The sequence below is a fragment of the Eutrema salsugineum genome, unplaced genomic scaffold (genome assembly GCF_000478725.1).
Source record: "Eutrema salsugineum unplaced genomic scaffold, Eutsalg1_0 scaffold_15, whole genome shotgun sequence".
NCBI lineage: Eukaryota > Viridiplantae > Streptophyta > Magnoliopsida > Brassicales > Brassicaceae > Eutrema > Eutrema salsugineum.
Genome location: NW_006256867.1, coordinates 7,411,442 through 7,437,990, shown reverse-complemented (window position 1 = coordinate 7,437,990; position 26,549 = coordinate 7,411,442). Strand labels below are relative to the sequence as shown.

General features: G+C 36.2%; 2 protein-coding genes across 2 annotated transcripts; both read left to right on the top strand.

The window, feature by feature from the left end:
* The first annotated feature begins 2,689 nt into the window (after nucleotides 1-2,689).
* Nucleotides 2,690-14,294, top strand: LOC18022288. The gene is made up of 23 exons (XM_006405172.2): nucleotides 2,690-4,554; nucleotides 4,798-4,996; nucleotides 5,078-5,137; nucleotides 5,443-5,547; nucleotides 5,666-5,806; nucleotides 5,946-6,008; nucleotides 6,131-6,361; nucleotides 6,450-6,533; nucleotides 7,121-7,278; nucleotides 7,371-7,875; nucleotides 8,217-8,387; nucleotides 8,492-8,551; nucleotides 9,626-9,748; nucleotides 10,065-10,340; nucleotides 10,522-10,587; nucleotides 10,702-10,833; nucleotides 11,037-11,843; nucleotides 11,981-12,261; nucleotides 12,540-12,796; nucleotides 12,903-13,141; nucleotides 13,238-13,429; nucleotides 13,508-13,780; nucleotides 13,900-14,294. Exons 1-23 carry the CDS (start codon nucleotides 2,690-2,692, stop codon nucleotides 14,044-14,046), a joined length of 6,435 nt encoding a protein of 2,144 aa, XP_006405235.1. The 3' UTR covers nucleotides 14,047-14,294.
* Nucleotides 14,295-15,908: 1,614 nt separating this feature from the next.
* LOC112088118 lies at nucleotides 15,909-16,934 on the top strand. The gene has a single exon (XM_024158276.1). The coding sequence runs from the start codon at nucleotides 15,909-15,911 to the stop codon at nucleotides 16,932-16,934; it is 1,026 nt and encodes a 341-aa protein (XP_024014044.1).
* Nucleotides 16,935-26,549: the final 9,615 nt, after the last annotated feature.

Genomic DNA, 26,549 nt, shown 5'->3' with positions numbered 1-26,549 from the left:
ACCCTATGGGTAAAAGTTAGTAAATTCCAGAATTGAATATGCAAAAAGCTTTGATTACTCATGGAAGTCAAAACTCTCACTCCCTTCCTCACCATTTGATTTCTCACTCGAGTATCCATTCTCAACCCTCTGAGTTTAATCTTATGCATCAATGGAGGGAACATTCATTTGATTTTGTCTTCTCTTAGGCAAGCATTAGCTTTGCTGATACTTAACATCACTGATACATCTGTAAATAAAAAACATACAAAACATGTGAAGACAAATCAAGGAAAGTTATGGTAATTTTTTTAAAAATTACAGAGAGCCAAATGACCAAGAGCAGAAGCTGACGTTTCCACGACTCAAGCATCTTAATCAGTGGTGTGATGGCACCTCTTTGGGCAATGTGCAGTTGTGCACCTGCCTGATTATGTTGCCAGATATGTTGAATATGTTCTCTCTGGTTTGAATCCATCATCTATTTATGTTATCGAAAGAACCTGATCAGTTTGAGTTAACATATGTTAAGAGTATAGTACAACATGTCAAGAAAGAGACACGCTCATACCTTGCAATCTGAAACATGTGCAACAAATTGACCTATTAATAATGATGCTTCTCTATGTGTTTCCAAACAATTGGAGCTGTAGCAGATATTATAGCAAACGGTTACAAAACATATTTTATATTTTCAAGAGTAGACATCTGTTTCAGCAGAAGTAGAGTGGGAGACAAATAAGCATACCTCAGTAGACTAATTACTGGTTTTAAGGCACCTGCACGGATAACCTCTCTTGCCCCAATCTAAAAAGTCCATAGTAGATTAGAAAGAACTTAATAAAGCAAACCAATTGCCAACAATATAAAGTAAGATAAAGAACCAACTGCTTCACCATGCACAGAAGAATCTTCCTACTAAAGCATCAATAAAAGCATGAACAAAGCCTTCAACTCCACAATCTACATAGTTTCTTATTACGTAAGAAACATGTCCCTTATAAGCCTTCACAAAACAAAACATACTTGAATTTTGTTCTCATCATTTCTAAATGAAACCGTTCGCAAGCCCCCTGCAGCATCCCTCTGTGTACTTTAAAATCCAAAAAATCTAAAAGTTTAACAAGTGGTGGAATGCCACCTTCAACCCTGAAAAGAAATTGAAAAGGTGTAAAATGAAATCAGGCATAAGCAATAGCAACACCATATATGAATATTAGATAAAATCAAATACATGGGTTGAATTATGTAGATCTTAAAATATCAAATTCCAGTGAAAAAGCCAACCACCTCCTAATTTAAACCTCACCTCGTTGGCGATGATAACCCCAGAAAAAATCTAGGTCTCCCTCGACGCACTTATCTCACATAATGCACTGAAATCTAGAGAATTGATTTAGGGTTCTAATCTTTGGAGAAAGCTCCCGGAGACGATGATGATTCACTAATCAGTTGAACAATGATTGATCTTCACAATTTTATTTTTGGTGCAGAATTAATGAGATAAGTGAAGAAGAGAGAATGTGAAGAAAGGTGAGCGTTTTTTCTGCGTGTTTAAATTATCTTTATGAACTGAGATTATATTAAACGTAATATTGTACCAAGAATAGAAAAGCTAAAGTCATAAAAACTTCACAAAGACACATGCTTTTAATTATTGTGTTGGACACGTATCGTCTCCGCAGATGATGACGTGTCACTCTCTTAGAAAGAGTTCTTCCTCTTTTATATATAAGATGATAAATGCTATTCCCTTTTTCTTTTTTAAAACGATGTTTTAGCATTATGCACATAGATTAAGAAATTATTGATTTTTTATTTTATTTTTATATTAAAACATCATTTATTATTAATTTTAACCAATAGAAAAATAGCCTGTAGAATACAAAAAGACAAAAATCACAAAAAATAATTAAATTTTGCATAAATTTGTGAAAATATCAAATATTTGAAAACAAAAAAAACCTCTCAAACATCAATCAAATAAAAACTGAGGAGATAAAAGATAATTGTCATGAGGAAATCAGTTCTCTGTTTAATAGTAAATTTGAAAGAAAAAACCACCATAATTTTGTATTTTATTTTTAAATTCAATCCAAAATCACTAAAATCATTTCAAAAACTTATCAACACAATCTCTCCTAAACTATCAAAATTTAACTAATATTTTGAGTGACAAAAAAATTATTAAAATTGATTATTTGTCAGATAATATAACAATTGTAATAAAAAAATAATAACCGCACCTGTGCACAACAAATTTGCTACGGAAGCTACAAAATTCAAGACCGTATACAACCGCACTAATCGCGATTAATTTTTTTAATCATTCGCACAACCTTGATACGAAGCTTGATTTGTTGGTATAACTTTTGAGGTTCAAACGCCGTTTGTTCTTCTTCCTATCTCTACGCCTCTTTCTCTCTCTCAAACTCGTTAGCTTCTTCGATTTTTCTCTTTACACCAACGATATAATCCTAGTTGCTTCCCTCTATCGCAGAAACTTTCTACCTCCATGATTGAGTTGAGTTGGTCGCTGTAGCGTAGAAACCCTAAATTTCTGGTCCCATAGTTCCCACACGCAAAGAACCTGTCTTTGCTCATCATCCAATCTTATGTCAGGATTCTGGAAAGTGGGTTGTCTTAAAGTCTGAAGCTTTCGGGGACTAAGAGCTTGCACTTCTTGGTCCCCAGCAGATGAGTGGTGATAATGAGCCTGAGATTGCAAAGCCCTTTTCTTGGTACTCCTCTTCTTCTTCATGGTTCCTCAAATCGCGGAGACAACATAATTAAATGGCAGACACAAAAGCGGAGAAGAGCATTCCGCAGCAATCGTATTTGCTCCGAGAAGAAGAATGATTGGTTAGCGCAAGTGGCGAAATTTTCTCGGTTTTGTGGGAAAAATGTAGAGCTTTTGAGGAAGACTCTTGATTCTAGAAGTAGATTTGAGGTTAAATGTTTGAAAGAGCCTCTTGTACGAAGCAGGGGTTTGGTTAGGTCTTTGGCTCCTGTGTGGGAAGAGGGTTTGTTTTTTCTGAGGTGTTCTGTATTCTTTGCTGTCATCTCTGGTGTTTGTTTATTGGTGTGGTATGGACAGAACAAGGCTCGTGCTTTTGTCGAGACCAAGCTTTTGCCATCGGTTTGCTCTATGCTTAGTGAGAGTATCCAGCGTGAGGTTGATTTAGGAAAGGTTAGAAGAGTTTCACCATTGTGCATAACTCTTGAAGCGTCCTCCACGGGGCCTCATGGTGAAGAATTCTCGTGTGGTGAGGTTCCGACTATGAAACTCTGTGTCCGTCCTTTTGCCAGTTTGAGGAGGGGAAAGATAGTGGTTGATGCGATTCTGAGTAATCCAACAGTCTTGGTTGCACAGAAGAAGGATTTTACATGGTTAGGGATACCTTTTTCTGAAGCTAGTTTGCCGAGTCATTTGTCTTCTGAAGAAGGGATTGATTTTCGTACCAAAACTCGAAGAATTTCAAGGGAGGAAGCAGGGATCCGTTGGGATAATGAACGGGATAATGATGCAAGAAAAGCTGCGGAGATGGGATATGTTGTTCCTTGTAAAAGTCCTTCTCAAGTTAAAGATGATGCTCTGAAGCATGATAGGCAATTTACCGAAACAGCAAATATCAACTCGTTTATTTGCATGGATGAGAATATGCATTCAGCAGATCAGCATTGCATGGACACAGGAGTTGAGTATGACGTGAAGCATGCTGAATTGGAGAAATCATTTGGCATAAAGATCCCTGGTTCAGGGCTCAAGTTCTTGTCCAAAATGTTAAAGGGCCCGACGAAGTACAGATTTAAGTGGAGTTCGAAATCTCACAATAATTCAATGTCTGATATTAGTGCTAAGAAGCGGATTCTTGAGCGCAGTGCTTCAGCAGCTTTATCTTATTTCCACCGCCTATCAGAAAAAAAGTCTGACGAGTTGAGCTTGGATATGCTTTTAGTCAAAGGTGAGACAGAAATCAGTAATCAATATGACCTGTATGGTGAGCAATCACTAGGTAATGATGTAAATGGGGGAAAAGGGCTCCTAGCTGTCAAAAAGGCTACAACGTTAGACAAGTTCACTGTATCATGTGATCCATTCCTTATGACTGTTGATAGACTCTGTGCACTCATACAAACTGAAGCAAGCTCATATGTTGAGGATATTGTGAATTCTACCAAATCCGAGACTTTAAGCTGTCAGAGAGGGGATATATCTATGAATGTTGTGAATCAGAATGCTGGTGATGTTCCACATGGTAATCGAAGTGGTAATCAACCACGTGACTTTAGTTTCAAAAAGCATAAGAATCAGCCTGTAGCAAATCATGGGCGTCCTACATGGCCATGGAACATAAGATTGAAGGAAGTGGTTGATCGTATATTAACTGGTTCCTCTAAGAAGTTAACGGGAGGGACGAATCTGAATACTGCTGACAATGCTCTTCCCTTGAGTGATGGACTTGAGAAGCTGCCTGCTGTTTATCCTGAGAAGACACTGCCAATTATGCTTGATTCTGTGCAGTTTAAAGGTGGGACACTTATTCTACTAGCTTATGGCGATACAGAGCCCAGGTAAGGGTCATCTATCTTTTAAATGTAGTGTTAAAATCAGATATCTACTATGCCCTTTCTTTGACGCTCCAACTTCAACTTTCAATAATCATATTTGTAGCATCAATTTTATTTTCTTATATACTTTTAGCGTTGGTTTATGTGGATATCAGTATGGTCTTTTATATCTCTGCTTATTAGGGAAAGCTGAGTGGAGAAGAGTTCTTGTTAAGTTACTGATTCTGGTAAACATTTAATATGTAGAGAAATGAGGAACGTCCATGGACATGTTAAATTTCAGAATCACTATGGTCGTGTGTACGTGCAACTTGGTGGAAACTGTACTATGTGGAGATCAGATGTAACATCTGAAGATGGTGGGCTTTTGTCGGTTGATGTTTTTGTTGATACTGTAGAGCAGAATTGGCATGCAAATTTAAAGGTCGCCAATTTCTTTGTCCCGGTAAGGTATCAGGTGGAATAGATGACTTATGTTTGGTATCAATTGCAATGGTTGACTTATTTATTTTCTACGGCTCTGCAGATTTTTGAAAGAATTTTAGAGATCCCAATTGAGTGGTCTAAGGGAAGAGCTACTGGTGAGGTGCTTTTCTAATGTCCAATGTTTACCCTCTTAGTGAATTAAAGTTTATCATTTTCTAAGAGCTTTAATGATCTACGGGTTATGTTTTCTGTAGTAGTTTTGTTGTACAATATCTCTACGTGCGGCTAAAATATGCCCAATTAGTTAGTCATTCAAGTGTCACCAAGCTTGCTAGAAAACACTTATTGTTTCCGTCTATATTTATGATCGTTTGCGACAGATCTTTAAAGTCAAGTTGATGAGTCTGAGCAAATATTGGTTTGAATTTGGGTTTTCTTCCCTGACTGTCGCATACATCGTTGCAGATTCATCTGTGTATGTCTAGAGGGGAAATATTTCCAAACCTACATGGCCAGCTTGATGTCACAGGACTAGGCTTCCATATATATGATGCACCTTCTTCGTTTTCTGTAAGTCTTTCTAGAATATGCTTTCTCATGTCTTTTCAATATATTGCCTGTGCGTTAGAAGATCTCTGATATATGTCATTCCCAACTGTTCATATATAATCTCATTTTTTTTTTTCAGGATGTCTCAGCCAGCTTGTCTTTCCGCGGCCAGCGCATTTTCCTTCATAATGCTAGTGGTTCGTTTGGAAAGGTTCCCTTGGAGGCTTCTGGAGATTTCGGTATTCATCCTGATGACGGGGAGTTTCACCTGATGTGTCAGGTAAGATCTGTTATGTAACCCATAATCTAGATGGCAACTGTTTTATCTAGATTACCAGTGGAAGACAAAACGAAATAATTTTATGTTGATTTGTTTGGTTTTTCTCATCAAAATTGCTGATTGCCTTGTTTTGTTTCAGGTTCCATATGTTGAAATTAATGCTTTGATGAAAACGTTCAAGATGAAGCCCTTGTTTTTCCCGGTATCGATTTTTTTTCCATATGCATGTTCGGTTAAACTTCACCATTAATATATTGATGTATTTTCCTTTTTTTGGTTCTTAGTTACTCACTTATCAATTAAATCTGTAATCTTGGAACGCAGTTAGCTGGTTCTGTGACAGCTGTATTCAATTGTCAAGGCCCGCTTGATGCTCCCGTTTTCGTGGGGAGTTGCATGGTCTCTAGGAAGATAGCTTATATGTCTCCAGATCTCCCTGCGTCTGTGGCATATGAGGCGATGCTGAAAAACAAGGAGGCTGGTGCAGTTGCAGCATTTGACCGTGTTCCGTTTTCTTATCTTTCTGCTAATTTCACATTCAACACTGATAACTGTGTAAGTTCTTTCTCTGTTCCCACTTCCGTGAAGTAGTCTTATGCATGACATTTTAGAAATTTTCAAATTAGCCTATTTCTTTTGATAGGTTGCTGATCTATATGGTATTAGAGCCACCCTTGTTGATGGTGGGGAGATTCGTGGAGCAGGGAATGCTTGGGTATGTCCAGAGGTATGCTGTATTTACTTTCCACCTTTCTATATTCCTACGACAATTGACCTTGCATCATTAATTTATCTGGATTTGGGGAGGACTGAGGTAAGGGAAATGAAGGCACCATGCCAGTGGGCTTGGCAATATGACCAAGATATGTGGCTTAATCTTAAGTTTTCTCCTGAGGGGTCTGCAGCGGATTTTAGGAATAACCCATCAGGTTTATAAATTGACTGCATCAAGTCCCATCTTTCGTCCAAATAAATTGTTGTGATTTTGGGTTCCACGTCAGGCATGCGTAGTATCTATGTAGACATGAGGAGCTACTACGGTGGTAACTGTGTCTGAGATTTAGGTTTATTTTTTCTTTTGAGCGGAGCCTGTGGTATATTTCTATCATAATCAACTCTGTATGTTAATTAAAGAAAAATGGTTATGGTTGACCAGCCTGTCTCACCTTGCTCCCTCGCCAATTAGATAGAAGTCTCAGTTTTATCTAGTCCCCATCTGTTTGCTAAATTCCTTGAAAAATATTCTCACTAGTTCACTTGACATGTTTTTTTTCTTTTCTTTTTCCGATGCTGACATTGTATACATGTTTACAGGGGGAGGTAGATGATACAGCAATGGATGTAAACTTTTCAGGAAATATATCTTTTGATAAGGTTTTGCATCGTTATGCACCTGAATATCTTAATCCCGCGCCGCTGAAGTTAGGTGATTTAACTGGGGAGACAAAACTTTCTGGTGCCCTCTTGAAACCGTAAGCTTCCCTTACCTTTTAGTTGGGCTGTTTTTTAGTGTTCACTCATGTGTGTGCTTGTCTTATTTGCTCCATTTGAATATTGAGTGCAGGAGATTTGACATCAAATGGGCGGCACCTAAAGCTGATGGCTCCTTAACTGATGCCCGAGGAGATATTGTGATATCACATGATAATATCATCATTAATTCATCATCTGTTGCTTTTGATCTATACACAAAATTAGATACCTCATACAAAGACAAGTGTTTGTCTCACCAAGACTTCACTCAAGGAGAGGCTATGCCATTTGTTGTTGAGGGGCTTGATTTGGATCTACGTATGCGTAATTTTGAGTTTTTCAGCTTGGTCTCTTCCTATCCATTTGATTCGCCGAGACCTACACATTTAAAAGCAACAGGAAGGGTCAAATTCCTGGGGAAGATAAAACGACACAGCACTACAAAAGATGGAGGCGTTGAATCAGATAAATGTGAAGATGCAGCTGCAATTTCAAGCCTGGTTGGTGATATTTCCATCTCAAGCCTTAAGCTGAATCAGTTGACTTTGGCCCCTCAACTGGCTGGACTTTTGAGCGTCTCACGTGATCATGTTAAGGTAATGTACTGATTTCTTGCTTCTTCATTGAATAGTATTAGTAACACAACGAGCACTAGTAGCAGCTAACCTTACTGTGGTGGTTCTTAATCATGATTTCAACAGACCTTTTTGTCGGGCAGTAAAGAATTGTGATTGATAGGAGATTTCTACTAGTCGAAGCTTTTCTCTGAAACCGTTTTTGTCAGTTTATAAAAGTCATGAACGCTATCTTGTCAAAATTGCGTCAGTACTTCTCATATATCTGGTTTGAATAGTGTTCTAGACAGACTTTGTTTTAGACAGAGGTTAACCCATGATTTTATACTTTCTAATATTTTTTAGTATTGTTGCGTATCTAGCTTGATGCCGTAGGGCGGCCAGATGAAAGTCTCACACTAGACTTTATAGGTCCACTACAGCCTAATTCTGACGAAAACGTACAAAGTGGAAAGTTGCTCTCTTTTTCTCTACAAAAGGGACAACTAAGAGCTAACGCTTGTTACCAACCACAACAGTCTGCTACTTTGGAGGTATTGCTTTCTCTTCTGTGAATATATGTTTTTGTTTGACATCTGAAGCAAAATTGAGAATCGGCAGCCGACGATTTACATTTTGTCCCCAAATTTGGTTGCAGATACGCAATTTTCCACTTGATGAGATGGAGTTGGCCTCGCTGAGAGGGTTGATACAAAGGGTAAGAACATTCGTACGAATAATTAACTCTGTGCTAGTACTGAGTCAATGTTCAGAAATAGAACAGTATTAAAGGTATCATGAGCATGAAAGTCTTAAGAGGATATTTTTTTGTCTATGAAGTCCAGTCTCACTTAATAGACTGTTCATCAGATGGCATCCTGTGAGTATAGGGAGGATCCATACACTTTAGGAAGTTACCATGAAAATTGGCAATAAAGACCTCACGGGGCAAACTAGTCGTAAGGCTTTGATCCACTTCTTATGGTAATATACGGTGACATAATCATTACCTTTGGGCGCATGGAGCTCAAATCCTACGACTGGTGCACAAAACATTCTTGCTCAAATTTAAATTTAAAACTTTTATCATATAATCAGATTCAATAGTCTGATGGCAATTTTCACGTCGTTTATGGATCATTTATATGCATCGATAGTTGACTAGAGATGATGGATCGAAACTTTGATGATAAACAGAATTCCAGATCTTTTACAAGCACAACAGAATAGTAAAAATTTATGAGCAACTGTTCATTAGGGGAACTGTTGGTAGATCAAGTGGAACGAGAAATCTCATATGTTTAATAAATACTACCATATGAGATTGATAAAAATTATGGTGTCACAAGCTTGTAACAGAGATGTAGAAGGTTAGGTCACGAGGTTTTTACTGATGATCCTGGGAAGCTGGAATCATACTCAATCACATTCACATTTAACCTGGAGATAGGATTCTATTGTTCAGCTTTGTTTTCACTTCTTTTGATGGAAAATGGGTGAAAAAATCTTTTGATAGCATGTTTCACGTCATTAAGGGGTGAAAGGTTTAGAAACGGTTGTAAGATGAAAAACGTACTCCTAGTTCCGAGGGTGTGTGCAAAAAATCACCTTTGTTGATGGTCTTCACTTCAAAATTGTTGTTTGAAGTCCTGTGGAGTGATTTTCCCTGCGAGTGCTCTCTGTTTACTTGATGCTATGAGATTAGTGATAACATAGAAAACCAGCTTTTCAGAGACTAATGGAGACTTCATTAAAGTTATCAATAATATTTTACTTTATATTTTACTTGCAGGCAGAGATTCAACTAAATCTTCAGAAGCGAAGGGGACATGGCCTGTTGTCTGTTATTAGGCCAAAATTTAGTGGAGTGCTAGGTGAAGCTTTGGATGTTGCAGTAAGATGGAGCGGTGATGTGGTATGTATTACAACCCTACAGGTCCCTGTTCTTTTGGTTTAGTTTTCTAAGAAATTAAGAAATTAATCACCGCTGATGTCTAGTTTAATAATTTCATAGTACATCATTTGCCACCATATAAAAGATCATAACTAAATCAAGCCTTATCCATCTCTATGCATTATACCTTGTTTTTAATGTTTCATGTTATTCAGAGGACTAAAGGTTATAGTGAGATTAAACAGTGTATAATTGATAAGTTCTTTTAGCAGTGAAGGCAATATGAGAATGTGCTTGATGATATTTCTGCTTATTCTTTTCATCTTTCTTTTTAAAGATCACCGTCGAAAAAACTATTCTGGAACAAAGCAATAGCCGGTATGAGCTTCAAGGTGAATATGTATTACCGGGTTCCCGTGAGCGAGACCTTGGTCAGAAAGAAGCCGGAAGTTTCTTAGTGAGAGCCATGACTGGTCATCTAGGAAGTGTTATATCTTCTATGGGAAGATGGAGAATGAGACTTGAAGTGGCTAAGGCAGAGGTTGCTGAGATGCTTCCTCTTGCAAGGCTTCTTTCTAGAAGTACAGATCCAGCTGTTCACTCAAGATCTAAGGTTTGCGAAAGTATTTTGCTAAATCACATTCTTCTATTGTTATTAACCATGTTCTAATATGCTGGTTCGAGAAAAATGCAACCTGTATGAGCTTGTTCATGTTCGTGTACTCCACAAAAATTCTCATCTCATTGAGTTGTATGCCTCTCTGATTATGCGCGTTTCTTGGTTGGTATGGCAGGATCTTTTTCTTCAGAGTGTGCAAAATCTCTGTCTACAAGCTGACAATCTTCGAGACTTGCTTGAGGTAATGTACCAAATATGATGCCTTTTTCCATTTGAAAGTAACTGTGTAGATACCATTAATCTCGTCTTTCTTTATTTCTTTCTATTTTTAAATATCATGATTCCTTGAAATCAGGAGATACGTGGGTATTATACTCCAGCAAGTGAAGTTGTTTTTGAAGATCTAAGTCTTCCAGGTTTAGCTGAACTCAAAGGTCATTGGCATGGTTCGCTGGATGCTAGCGGCGGTGGCAATGGAGATACCTTGGTATAAAAAATAACCTTTCATCTCGTTTCTTAAATGGAAGGGTAAAGATTATCATCATTTAAAAGAGACTCCAAATTGGTTTTCATAAATTTTCTAGTCTAAGGGGATGGGTACAGTTGTCTTCGAAAGGAAATTTTTTGTTTGTTTGAGTCAGATAATAAATTGAGAAAGCTCTTGTTTAACCGTTTTCCTCTTAATATCAGGCCGAATTTGACTTTCATGGAGATGACTGGGAGTGGGGGACTTACAAAACACAGCGTGTTCTGGCTACTGGCTCATACAGCAATGATGATGGTTTACGTCTTAAGGAGATGCTTATTCAAAAAGGAAACGCTACATTGCATGCGGATGGGACTTTATTGGGGCCGAAAACAAATCTTCATTTTGCTGTTCTGAATTTTCCTGTTAGTTTGATACCTACTTTGGTTGAGGTTGTTGAATCATCAGCTAGTGATCTTGTTCACTCTTTAAGGCAACTCCTGTCACCAATCAAAGGCATTTTGCACATGGAAGGGGATCTTAGAGGGAGTCTTGAAAAACCAGAATGTGATGTACAAGTTAGATTATTGGATGGTGCGGTTGGTGGTATAGACCTTGGACGAGCTGAAGTTTTTGCTTCTCTGACATCTAACAGCCGTTTTCTTTTCAACTCCAACTTTGAACCATTTGTCCAAAATGGTCATGTGCATATACAAGGAAGTGTTCCTGTTAACTTTTCGCAGAAAAACATCTCTGAGGGAGAAGACACAGAAACTGATAGGGGTGGTGCAGTGAAAATCCCTAGCTGGGCAAAAGAAAAGGAAGATGATGAGAAGAGAACCTCAAGGGATAGGAGCGAAGAGGGATGGGACAGCCAACTAGCCGAAAGTCTCAAGGGTTTAAACTGGAATATTTTAGATGCAGGAGAAGTTAGATTGGAGGCAGACATCAAGGATGGGGGGATGACATTGTTGACAGCCATTTCTCCATATGCTAATTGGCTCCAAGGAAATGCTGATATCAGACTTCAGGTTGGCAAAAAATACTAGCTTGTGCTCTTGTTAAGTTATCTTTACATCATTGGATAGTTCAGTTGATCTTTCCATGCCCTGAAACATTAAAGAAGGTAAGACTAAATTCACTTACCCGTACTCTACCTGCTGAGCAGGTCGGCGGTACAGTAGAGAATCCAGTGCTTGATGGGTCTGCATCATTCCACAGGGCGTCCATATCTTCACCTGTGCTCCGTAAACCTCTAACAAACTTCGGTGGGACCTTACATGTTAAATCAAACAGGTTGTGCATCACCTCACTGGAAAGCAGGGTAAGTCGAAGGGGAAAACTGGTTGTTAAAGGAAATCTTCCCCTTAGATCAAATGAAGCATCTGCTGGTGATAGAATAGAACTCAAATGTGAAGTTCTAGAAGTACGAGCAAAGAATTTTCTAAGGTACACTCTACAATCGTCGATGCTGTCATTCATTTCGAGCTTCTAGTACATAATTTTGATTTATGTTTTTCTTTTTCCTTCACTGTTGATATATCTTGACGAGTAGATACTTTATCCTGGATCAGTTAAAGTTTATATATATTATTTGCTGTTCTGCTAGATCGCATGCTGAGATACTGTCTCGTCTAGCTTTCTTCCATTCTTCTCTTCGAGATTCATGCTAATGAGCTTATTATATTTGCTAATTCCTAATGAGAGTAATCGTGTTGCCAAATCAGTGGTCAGGTTGATACTCAGCTGCAAATTAGTGGATCAATGTTGCAACCAACTATATCAGGAAATATTAAATTAAGCCACGGAGAAGCTTATCTGCCTCATGATAAGGGTGGTGGAGCTGCCCCGTTCAATAGATTAGGAGCCAATCAATCAAGGATCCCAGGTGCTTCTATTAATCAAGCAGTAGCGTCACGATATTTTGCTCGATTTTTTGGTACTGAACCAACTTCTTCAAGGATGAAATTCTCCCAGTCAACTGGTAACTTATGTCTCCACTAGCAAAAGTTTAATGAGTTTGTCTTTTTAAGTATTTGGATCTTGTATGTAAAACATTGTCTTGATCTCAGCTTGATTTTCTGTAACAGGTGAATCAAATGCTGTTGAAAAGAAGATTGAGGAAGTGAAAATGAAACCAAATATGGATATCCGTCTGAGTGATCTGAAACTTGTTTTAGGACCAGAGTTGAGGATAGTGTATCCTTTAATTCTTAACTTTGCTATTAGTGGTGAACTTGAGCTTGATGGCATGGCTCATCCCAAATATATTAAACCAAAGGGTATCCTGACATTCGAGAATGGAGATGTCAACCTTGTGGCTACTCAGGTTTTTTCTTTTTCTGTGCTGAATTCATTTGTTCCATGTTTTCGTGACACATACTTTCCTCAAGTATTCAACAGCTGTTTTGTTTTCTAAACACAGGTACGCCTAAAGAGGGAGCATCTCAACATTGCTAAGTTTGAGCCTGAACATGGACTAGATCCTCTACTAGATTTAGCTTTAGTTGGTTCAGAATGGCAGTTCAGGATCCAAAGTCGTGCCAGCAATTGGCAGGACAAACTTGTGGTGACTTCAACTCGTTCTGTGGAACAGGATGCTCTCTCACCTTCCGAGGTAAACTTGAAGTCAAAACGCTTGCTGAAAATTTGGAAATGTTGTCGCCTTGTTCTTGATGAATTTTCATTTTTCCAGGCTGCAAAGGTGTTTGAGAGCCAATTAGCAGAATCCATTTTAGAAGGAGATGGACAACTTGCTTTCAAAAAACTTGCAACCGCAACGCTTGAAACCTTAATGCCAAGGATAGAAGGAAAAGGAGAGTTTGGTCAGGCGCGATGGAGGTTGGTGTATGCACCACAGATCCCAAGTTTACTCTCTGTTGATCCAACCGTGGATCCTCTCAAGTCTCTGGCGAGCAACATCTCATTTGGAACAGAAGTAGAAGTGCAGCTCGGAAAACGTCTTCAGGTCAGGCTTATAAAACACATAAATCTTCTTTCTTTTCCATGTGGTAAGATAAGCCACACTTCTTTTTAAACCTTCACCAAAATAAACACTGTCTGGTTCTTGTTGTCTTTTATCTACAGGCTTCCGTGGTTAGACAGATGAAAGATTCTGAGATGGCGATGCAATGGACTTTGATATATCAGCTCACGAGCCGCTTGCGTGTCCTTCTTCAATCTGCACCTTCGAAACGATTGCTTTTTGAATACTCGGCTACATCACAAGACTAAAATGCTTTTTGGCTTCCTCTCTCGGATTCATATGGAGGAGCCGTTTGTTGCAAATGAAGGGACTGCATGATTTAGTGACTTTGGTCCATTATTGACAAGAAAATTATTTTATTATTTAGTCAGGTTCATCTTTTGGCCTTCTACTTTTTCGTTAAAGATGTAAAAATTTCGTTGTAAATGCTCTTTTGTTATGGAAATACGCAAGTTTCGTTGTAAATGCTTATTCGTTAGAAAATAATAATTTTACTTTTTTTGTTGTCTACATAATCATTGAATCCAACTACATGTATTACATGTGATTATGGTGAACAATTTCACGCACAACGATTTTACGACACAAGATTTCGTTTTTCTGCACCACAACGAATCATTGTGCGTGAAATTGTTTGAGAGCATTGGAACCATTTGAAGAAACTCGTCAAAACCTCTTCCTTCAAAATATATAAAACCTCCCACCCTTACCACCACCTTCTCTAATGTCTTATTAAACCACATGCTTTGACGCTCCATTTCAAAACCCTCAGCTAATGAATTTTAGCATTGATTCGGATTTAAGCCATGCAAATTCAAGTAGTGGTCAAGACACTCCTCAAGTACAACAGAAAAGATTTTACATTTTTGCTAACAATTTATCAATTTCACAGATTCTACAAACTCAAAGTGAAAGAACATGGTTCTTGGATTATTCAAACTTGGGAATTGTTAGAATGGTTAAGGAATAGTATTGTAAATATACATGTATGGTGCCGTGTTCCAGATTGTGTCTACTATTAGGTTTTATGTAAGGTGAGCTTTGTCTACTATATCATTGTTTCAAATCTATAAGCTTTAGCATTGAACACTGGAAAAGGAAGATATCAGAGCTCGGCAAGAGATAAAATCAAGAGAATTTACAATTTATATCATTTTCACATTTTTTATTTATAGATATATCACTTTCTAATATTTTTTTGTTAAAGAGGATAATTATCCACATCACTTTTACCGACATAGACCGACTTGGTAAGTCAGTAACTCTTTTATTATATTATTTAAAATTCTTTATAAATATGTGAGTTACCTCTTTGTAAAAGAAGTAAGTTAAGAAGTATAAAACCTCCTTCTCTCTTAACGTCTCTTCTTCCTCTCATCTCTTTCTCCACCTCAATATTATAATAATATATATACATCAAACACACATATATATATATATACATATATCCTCACCTATATCATATATATTACATAAAACGTTATCAGCACGAACCATTCTTATACCGTTCCTATACCAAAAAGGTGAAGTTTAATTTATGTTCAATCCATCTACTTTTATGTTTATATTTTATGGTCGGGATGATAGGCGCTGCCTTCTCCGAAACGATCGTTATGGAGGCTATGCCTTTACGATCATGATCATATGGTAGACTATATCTCCTCAGATCAAATATATGGTTGGTTTATGATCATATGGTAGTTGACTCCTCAGATCATTACCTCCATATAATAAATGTCCAGAAGACATTTAAGAAAAGTTCCTAAAGAACTAAGAAAAATGTCCAGAAGACATATGAAAAAGAATAGTTCCAAAAGAACTATATGAAAAATATATATCCAGAAGATATATAAAAGCGTTCTTGAAGAACTGCATAATTAATTTCGTCCAGAAGACGAATATTTATTTTAATTATTGTTCTTTAAATTCTGTTAATTACTGTTATTTAATTTCTGTTTATTATTACTTTAAATTCAGTATTTTAAATTCAGTTTTTATTACGTTTATGAATTCTAAAATTTTATCACGTTTTATTAAAATCATAATTTTTTTAAAAAAAAAAACTGGATTATGACCAAATTTATAAATTGTTATATTGATAACAGTTATCATGTCGAATTTGACAAAACTCGAGATTACTGCCCTTGATATTTCTGGAAGAAATTATATGAGATGGGCAGTAGCTGCAAGGATGCATTTAAAAGGAAATGAGCTCCTTGATACCATCGATAAAACAAAAACAGTTCCTGAAGAGAAAAAGGCGAAAGCCATGATCTTTTTATTCCACCATATCCATGATGGTTTAAAAGATGAATATATCACGAAAGAAGATCATGCAGATCTTTGGCAATCACTCCAAGATAGGTTTGATCACCAGAAATATGTGATCTTACCAAAGGCTAGACATGAGTGGTTGAATCTCCGGTTCCAGGACTATAAGAGCGTTAGTGAGTATAACTCCGCTCTATTTGGAATCACTTCCAGGATAATGTTATGTGGAGAAAATATAAGTGATCATGATATGATTGAGAAAACTCTCTCAACATTTCATCCTGAAAACGTAGTCCTGCAGCAACAATACCGGGCAAACGGATACAAGAAGTATTCGGAGTTAATGCAAGTTCTCTTGGTGGCAGAACAAAATAATGAACTCGTGATTTTAAACCATCAAACTCGTCCAACTGGATCAGCTTCATTCCCAGAAGTGAATGTTGCATCGTCAAGCCATGAAAATTGGCAAAGTGGACGTGGACGCGGTCGCGGAAATGATCGTGGTCGTGGACGAGGTTTTGGACATGGTCGAGGTCGTGGACGAAGAAGAAGATTCCGTCCTGCTGATTTAAACGATGGAAGAAATAACAAAAAATTCAAAGGTAATGAAGTTGGTCGCAAGCAACATGAGAATGCTTGCTACAGATGCGGCATGAAAGGACATTGGGTTCGTACCTATCGTACGCCAAAACATTTAGCCGATCTGTACCGAGAATCAGAAAAGGCGAAAGGAAAAGAAAGTGAAACCAACTTCATCCATGGTGAATCTAGTTTTTCTTTTGATGGTATAAACGATGATACAAATCTCGATATATCTGATTTCATCGTTGATCCCGAAGATATCAACGGAAAAAAAAACGAGTAAAATCTTCTCGAAGAAGAAGATGTGACATGATGTATACATAGTGTGAAAAAAATAAAAACTGTAAAATATAATGTTTAAAAATGTACTTTTTATTGTAAAAAAAAGTTTTTATTATAATATAAACTCTTTTCTTTTGCGATATTAATTTATCTTTTATGAATATCTTAAATTCAGAAAATGTCAAAGATTAAGATCGAGGATGGAGATATATGTCTGGCAGACAGTGCGACAACGCACACAATATTAAAAGATAAAAAATATTTCTCCTCTCTTAATATGAAAGATTCCGCTGGAAGCGTGAATACAATATCTGGTAATGCAAAAATTATTATGGGCTCCGGAAGAGTCAGGTTTTCAATGCCAAGGAGAACAAAGTTTGAAATAAGTGATGTGTTATATTCCCCTGGATCTTACAGAAATTTGTTAAGTTTCAAAGATATCCGCAGAAATGGATATCACATAGAAACTATGAATAAGAACGGCATTGAATATCTTTGCATTACATCAGTTATTTCGGAGAGAAAAGTTGTACTGGAAATATTACTAGTATTATCCTCCGGAATATATTCCACAAAGATAAATATGACTGAATCATATGTTACAGTAAACCCGAAGTTTACTAGTACATTTAAAATCTGGCATTAACGATTAGGGCATCCTGGTTCAGTCATGATGCGGAAAATTATGGAAAATTCTAATGGCCATCCGTTGAAAAACCAGAAGATTTTTCAATCGGGAGAATTTATCTGTAATGCTTTTTCTCAAGGAAAACTTATAACTCGGCCATCACCAGCTAAAATCGGGAATGAATCTCCAGTATTCCTAGAGAGAATACATGGTGATATATGTGGGCCTATTCACCCACCATGTGGGCCATTTCGATATTTTATGGTATTAATTGACGCATCCAGTAGATGGTCACATGTGTGTTTATTGACAACACGTAATACGGCTTTCGCAAGATTCATTGCCCAAATAATCAGGTTGAGAGCACAGTTCCCTGATTATACGATAAAGAAAGTGAGACTTGATAACGCTGGTGAATTCACTTCCCAAGCTTTTAATGATTATTGTATGTCATTGGGAATTGATGTTGAACATCCTGTTGCACGTGTTCACACACAAAACAGCATGGCTGAGTCATTGATTAAACGGTTACAACTCATTGCTAGACCGTTAATATTGAGAACAAAGCTCCCAATTTCAGTATGGGGTCATGCTATCTTGCATGCAGCGGCATTGCTTCAGATAAAACCGAGTTCTTATAATAAATATTCCCCAATACAATTAGCATCTGGCCAGGAGCCAAATGTATCCCACCTGCGTGTGTTCGGGTGTGCGGTTTATGTTCCGATAGCCCCGCCACAAAGATTAAAAATGGGGCCGCAAAGAAGATTGGGAATATATATCGGTTATACGTCACCGAGTATAATTAGGTATCTTGAACCGCAAACTGGTGATATGTTTACAGCTCGTTTTGCCGATTGCCATTTTAATGAAGATGAATTTCCAGCGTTAGGGGGAGGAATTAAAGAAGTTCCAAAAGATGTTACATGGTGCACACCATCTTTGTTGCACCTTGATCTCCCTACGAAACAACGTGAACTCGAAGTTCAGAAAATTGTTCATTTACAAAATATGGCAAATGAAATACCAGATGCGTTCAAAGATACAAAAAGGGTGACAAAGTCATATATACCCGCTGCAAATGTTCCATCGAGAATTAATGTTCCGGAAGAACAAAATGATGGAAAAATAGCGAATGAACCCAAAGTTCAGTTAAAGAGGGGGAGGCCGATTGGCTCAAAGGATAAAAATCCCCGAAAGAAAAAGAAATTGGGAAAACAAAATGAAAATGGTCTAGAAGAACCACATACAGAGAAAGGTCTTGAAGACGAAAATGACGAAGAAAATCATGAGATTTCCATCAATTATGCCCAAGATGGGATATTATGGGCTAGAGATGAAATAGAAGATAATGATGGAATATTTTCATTCTCTGTATGCAAAGAAATTGAATATGAAATTGATGATCCAGATCCAAGGTCCATATTGGAATGCCAGAAAAGAGCTGATTGGGAGAAATGGAAAATGGCCATAGAAATTGAATTGATCTCCCTCAATAAGAGAAAAATTTTTGGACCGATTGTCACAACACCTAAAGATGTACAGCTGGTTGGGTACAAATGAGTTTTTGTGAGAAAAAGAAATGAGAAAAATGAGGTGATGAGATATAAAGCCCGACTTGTTGCCCAAGGATTTTCTCAAAGACCAGGAATTGATTATGAAGAAACTTATTCTCCGGTTATGGATGCAATTACATTTAGATTCTTAACGAGTCTTGCGGCATCCAAAAATCTTGAAATGTATCTAATGGATGTTGTGACAGCATATTTATATGGATCACTTGATAATGATATCTATATGAAAATCCCAGAAGGATTGAAAATGCCTGAAGCATTAAGTTCCAAATCGAAAGAAATATGTTCGGTCAAATTACAGCGATCACTTTACGGATTAAAACAATCCGGACGCATGTGGTATAATCGCTTAAGCGAATATTTACTAAAGAAAGGGTATGTGAATAATGCAATCTGCCCTTGCGTTTTTATTAAGAAATCTTCGTCAGGATTCGTGATCATTGCTGTTTATGTGGATGACCTGAACATTACTGGAACTCAAAAAGAGATTGATGATGCAAGAACTCATATGAAAGAAGAGTTCGAAATGAAAGATCTCGGAAAGACAAAATTTTGTCTTGGATTACAAATAGAGCATTTCCGAGATGGAGTATTCGTACATCAATCAAATTAAACTAAAAGGATATTAAAACACTTTTGTATGGATAAAGCGACTCCTTTGAGTACTCCAATGGTTAATCGATCTCTCGATACGGAAAAAGATCTGTTTCGACCTTGTGAAGATAACGAAGAAATATTAGGTCCTGAAGTACCTTATATGAACGCTATTGGTGGACTTATGTATCTTGCTAATTGTACCCGACCGGATATAGCTTTTGCTACAAATTTACTTGCAAGATATAGTTCGTCCCCTACGCGCAGACATTGGAATGGAATAAAACATATATTCCGTTATCTTCAAGGAACAATTGACTTGGGATTGTTTTACCCTAGAAACTCCAAACTTGGTTTAGTCGGTTTTGCAGATGCAGGCTATTTATCAGATCCCCATAAAGCGCGATCGCAAACTGGATATGTTTTTACGTTTGGAGGAACTGCAATCTCTTGGCGTTCTCAAAAGCAGACATTAGTCGCCACTTCTTCAAATTATGCAGAAACTATTGCGCTTCATGAAGCATGTAGAGACTGCGTTTGGCTCAGATCTATGACTCATCATATACAAGAAACAAGCGGAATAATCATCAACAAAGAGCCGACGAAATTGTTCGAAGATAATGCTGCATGTGTCGCTCAACTAAAAGAAGGCTACATCAAGAGTGACAGAACAAAACATATTCCTCCAAGATTTTTCTCTTATACTCAAGAGCTTGAGAAGAATCAAGAAGTCGATATCTAGTATGTTCGTTCAAGTGATAATGCGGCGGACCTCTTTACAAAGGTGCTTCCTACTACAGTATTCAGAAAACATATTCAAAGTATCGGAATGCGTCATTTGCGAGATTTATGAAGAGAACATTATTCCATCATTCCAGGGGGAGATTACGTTACTGTACTCTTTTTCCCTTGTCATAGTTTTTATCCCACTGGATTTTTCCATGATAAGGTTTTTAACAAAACAGTACATAATACATTAACGATGATGGATAATTAAGGGGGAGTGTTAAAGAGGATAATTATCCTCATCACTTTTACCGACATAGAGTAAGTCGGTAACTCCTTTATTATATTATTTAAAGTTTTGTATAAATATGTGAGTTACCTCTTTGTAAAAGAAGTAAGATAAGAAGTATAAAACCTCCTTCTCTCTTAACGTCTCTTCTTCCTCTCATCTCTTTCTCCACCTCAATATTATAATAATATATATACATCAAACACATATATACATATATATATACATATATCCTCACCTATATCATATATTTTACATAAAATTTTTCAATTTTTACATAGGTTAAAAGACAATTTTCTACTTCTTTTACCCCTCACAAATTTCAGTGGATTTACTCGTAACCGGTTTGTTACTTATCCGGTCAAATAACCAATTTTATTTTGTACTACCGAAATTTGTTTTCTTTTTCCTTCCTGCCTCTACACCTTTTTTCTGGCATCCTTCTACTTTGTCTCTAACTCTCCCCTGCAGTTAATTATATGTTTTCTCTGGGTTTTAACATCAGATTAAACCTACGCTTTATCCCAGTAGCCTCCGCCCATATATTCACGTTTTCTTTAGGATTTCTTCTCTTCTTCCCCATCTATTTTCCACTCGGTTTCCTAGACGCCTTACTTCTCAATTTCTTTTATGCGTTTCATCAATTTTGTTTCTGATTTGAACATGTAATATCAAAGTTCTATTAACGTTTCAACGTTTCATCAGATTTTTTTGGATTTCCAGATTTTTTTGAATCCAATGATTATTTTTGGAATATACATGGTGGATGTGGAATGCAACATACACATTTGATGTGGCTATAAACAAATGGATTTCTACATGTCCATGCTTGAAATGAACCTATTGACTTTAAGACTTTGTCCATGTATTCATGTCCACATTAAGTAAACTATACACCGTTCCTGTTGACATTACGTAACATAGACTTTGTCCATGTGTTCACGTCCAAGCTAGCAACGATTTGCCTGGCTAATAAGCCTTCGTCCATGTATTCATGTCCACATTGAATGAACTATACACCTATCAGGCCACATGTCTTGTGTCCACTAATTTAGCAATTTGTAGACAATATTAACATAATAACTTGGCATTATAAAAAATCTTTTATCTATTATATAAAAACTCAATTAAGTCTCACAAGTTTGACACATAAGCACTCCATCTTTTGACACATCAGCTTTTGAAAAAATTAATTTTCTCAATCCCAAAAAAAAAATTAATTCATCAGCCATGACATAAATACAAAAGTAGTTTATATCTCGAAAAGTCATTCTCTTACAATAAAAATGAAATGCATTGAACTTGTAGTGTTACCACTTCGTAAAGCACATCCGAAAAAATTGAACGACACTAAAATAAATTCGAAGAATCAAGAGCCATAATCATATGTTATTATAAAATAGAACGGCATTCCACCTATTTTTCAGCTTTCTCTTACACGCTCAAAGAGCTCCAGAAATCAGATATAGCGCCACTGTAGTCACGTTCATAACCAACATTGGGAAAGAATTAAGGTCTTCAAATAACATATCCAAAATACAGATTTTTTGTGTTACTTTTGTTTTAGTGATTGTGGCTTTTGGTGTTTCAGATCAGAAATGCGATCAAATACATGGATATAATCACTCTACGTGTCTACGAGGAGGCAATGATAACCAATTCTTCCCTCATAGAAAGAGAGCTAGGAACAAGCTATATGTAGCGTAATTACACAATATATATATATATATATATATCAATATTCCTATTTTATGTATATATAAGAAAAACTTTATGAGCCATTAAAATAATTATTTCTTGTTTTCATATTAATTTAGAGTTTTATGCGACATTTTTTGTTGTTTGCAAAATATTTAAAAAATCATAAATAATTTCTATTTATTGCATACATGAACAATTATGATATTTTTGTATTCGTAATGCTCTGGTGCCTAACAATATTAGGTTTAGAGCAGATGATATAACAAACGAAGTTGAAGTTTTGGAGGTATTTTGTTTTCTGTTCAATTTCTGTTTATAGTTTTCGTACATCTTTTGTAGATACATAAGACTGACATATAATGAATGTTTAACTCAATATAAAATTAGCTATAAAATTTTTTTACGTAGCGTCTTATTTTTCTGTCACATAGACAAAATTCTTTATGTATCAGGAGAATATAATGCCCAAACTTTATCATATTTATTCTATTGACGTCCGAATTTCATATTTTTTTTTTAACAAAAAAAGAATATTTAGAAATAAATTATTGTTTTTAATATTTATTACCCTAAACAGAACTCAAAGGATTTGAGATGAGATTTAAAGCTAAGCTGAAACAAAATATTTTGTATTTTATTGTGTATCGATGAGTGTAAGTATTTGTTAACTTTATTTCATTAGTAAAAAAAAACAGAAAATATGTAATAAACAGACAGATATATGTCTAATAATAATTTAAAGAGATAACCATAGAAAGTGATTTGCGATTACATAATTCTATCATGATTTAGAAAATTTAAATTTGCATATATATATATTATATTATTGATAAATTAAACTATTATATATATAAAAATTACTGCGTGTACACGTGGGGTTTTATCTAGTTTTAACATAATAACATAGTTGACATACCAAAAACAAAACAAGGATAACCCATAAATACTGAAATTAAAATAGAAAATTTTGTTATTTTCCACAAAGTTCACTTCCGTAGTACTCACCGTACTTCCATACTTGGGCTGTCCCTCACAACATAGGTGATGTATATGAAAAACTTCTGAATTTCCTGTGCTCAGAAACAGGATATGCACATGTTTGGCCCCTTCAACATTTCATTGTGCCAATCTAGTCTATCATCGCAAACAGCACATTCAAAAGTCCAAAGAGTGACAAAGTGACGATTAAATTCAAACCTCCTTGTCAATATTTCTTCAGGCAACGCAAATGGATATGAACGGCGGCTGTCATCGATGATTTTCCGAATGATCCTCCTAAGAGACCTTCTTGTTAGTTTGGCAAGGTAGTGGTCACCAATAGTGTATTGACGTACAGCTTTCATGAACATTCCATAGGTGTAAACTGCGAATTCATAGCCCATATCAGCAGATTCTTTGATTAGTTCTATACCTTGATTGTTATGATGTATGAAGTAGTTTTGCATCCCCCTTATGAATAGAGTCCCTGGATTGCGTGCCTCATACATTATTTTAAACAAGTCAAAAAACTCGACTATCCCCTCTATAGAAGGTAGAATCTGCAGGTCGATGGGGTCAATTGACTGAAGGAAAAAATTGCTTCTGGTGCAGGTCTGGAAACGCTTACATACCAAACGCAGGTTGGCAATTTGTTGGAGAGAATGACAACTATATCCCAGAATCTTGTCCAACAATTCATCAGGTAGTGATAACAACTGTGATTATCAACGATTGACCAAATTATTGTTGAAATGCCTTCTCTGTCCTCGATTACTCATGTTTGTTTCTATATAAGACAAAAAAAATTTAACTGCTTAATAAACGAGCACACGGTTCCAAAGTAAGAACTCTCGTTAGGAAAAAAATAGAAAATACCTCTAAATATGTTGTAATCAAAGAAGATAAGTTCAACCTATTGGAGTGTGATCACCCTTTTAATTATATTTGTAGAAAGCCTGAAAAGGCACGACCTTGTGGAAACAATTTTGTATCAGATTTAAACGAAAGGGTTGCAAATCGTATTGAAAACCCGATTTCTTTACCGAGACAGCAGTTTTGAATTCACCGTTAGTAAGTTGAAAAATGGACAATCTATTGCCATTCCTTTAATAACCCTTATTTAATATGTTGCAACCTTTTAGATAACTACTGTCTCTTTATTGTCAATGTTGATTTATAGTATCCACCCCAAGTCGTCCATTTAATCATGTCCATACAAATAAAAAATTTCCAATTATGGATAGTTGTGCCAGTGGTCATCCATGAAACCACATTATACTCCATTCAACGATTTATACTATAATCACATTAACTTTTATGCTATGTTCAAATTGGGAAAGTCGCGTTATTTAATTTCTAGTCAAGATAAACATGTACAGTCAAAAATATATAATAACCATGTAAATGTTAAGCTGTGGAATAAATTCACATAGATACCATAAAACCATATCAGGTTAACCAAAATAATACAATCCACATTACTTTTAATATATTGTTTTTGCTTTTTGGATATGTCCATATTATTGGAAACATTTATATGACAACAATTCAATGTCTATCTGCATTTGTGCTCTGCAAAACTAATCATGATTCTCATTATCCTTCACACCACACATAAAAATATTCCAACCATGTCTGACCATGTGTACCCTTCTCCTCACCCAGCATTATTTCAATTCATGGTAAGACACGATTTTATACAATTACAAAAAATAGTTTAATCAGATCCTATAATTATAGTACAACTCTCACAACGTCGATATTATCCACTATTAAGAATAATTTCAAAATGTTTTCAAATTTACCATGAATAAACACACAACCACCTAATTAATTAGCAAACATTTATTACTTACTAATCACCACAACAACCTATTCCATCCTCATTTATAAACAAGACTGATAACTTATTAACTTATAACATATAGACTAAAATGTGACAATGCCTATATAAAAATTGTCTTAAAGCCTATCAAAATACTAATCATATTCCATAAACATTATAGATAAAATAACCATAACCAAAACAAAATATAACATTAATTGTATAATTATTGCTCTTCTCGCCACAACAACGCTTGATGAGGAATTCATTTGCAAAATAACCAAGTCTTTAATTTTCAGAAACAAACATCGCACAAACACTCGACTTCCTTAGGCGTGTGTGGCCAACCATCTAAGTTGAACCTTAGGCAAGCACAGTTGCTTCTGTATATTTCTTGACGCACCCAAACACACTGTCAATTGAACTCATCAGGAATTTGAATATCCCATGGATCATTCGAGCTGTTTCATGATCGTCTCTCATCTTCAAAGCTTCTCCCCTAGACAAGGCATTAACACTTTCGAATCCTTCTATCCTCCCTTCCATTGCAAGTCAAAGCATACAGTGATAGTATTTCGCCATCAAACATCTCATATCTGCTACCTCTTTAACTAAATGCATCCCTTCCCCAATATTGTTTTCACAAAAGAAATATGACATCCTCTTAAGAAAGAGACTGTAGGATTACCAGATTCAAAACAGTGTGCATAGAAATCACCAACTCTTCGATTCTCATCCCAACGAAACAGAATATTAAGAGATATCAGATCCATCCGTTGGTAGAACCCCACTTTGTTTGATAACTCGTTCATCGCTCGCATGGCAACTCTCGCTCTGCACAAATCAGCAAAAGAGGAACTCGTCGTTTGCATGAGGATCTCGAACAACATATCCGACGGCAGAGAATTGATGTCGAAAGGAGTTCCCATATTTTTCTTTTAGAGCGACTAATTACTCCTGAACTTGTTCGACTTTTATAAAGTAGAATTTCCCAATAGGCAGCTATTCAGCTTACAACTGCTTTTCCTTACCCAATTGATAAGACAGATGTTAATGCAACATTTACAACATCAAAATTATAATGCAATGTTTCCTATTAAATTCTGTGGTCAAAATCTTTGCTTAGCTTACATAAATATAACAAAGAATCAAATCGATCTGCAAGATATGTGTGGGGAGTTGAGGGTTATGATAGAGAAAATTTTATAAAGATCATATCAATTCGTTTGTATTTGAAAGTGTCAATAAGATTGCATGTAATGGAGATGATGGAAAATTGCATTATTAAATGGCTTATTCGA

What these genes read in the sequence shown, in the direction of transcription:
- LOC18022288 (XM_006405172.2), top strand. Translation starts at nt 2,690, where the DNA reads ATGAGCCTGAGATTGCAAAGCCCTTTTCTTGGTACTCCTCTTCTTCTT. An exon ending in ATCTTCGAGACTTGCTTGAG is followed by an intron (nt 10,588 to 10,701) that starts GTAATGTACCAA and finishes CCTTGAAATCAG; the next exon opens with GAGATACGTGGGTATTATAC. An exon ending in AGCTCGGAAAACGTCTTCAG is followed by an intron (nt 13,781 to 13,899) that starts GTCAGGCTTATA and finishes TTTTATCTACAG; the next exon opens with GCTTCCGTGGTTAGACAGAT.
- LOC112088118 (XM_024158276.1), top strand. Translation starts at nt 15,909, where the DNA reads ATGTCGAATTTGACAAAACTCGAGATTACTGCCCTTGATATTTCTGGA.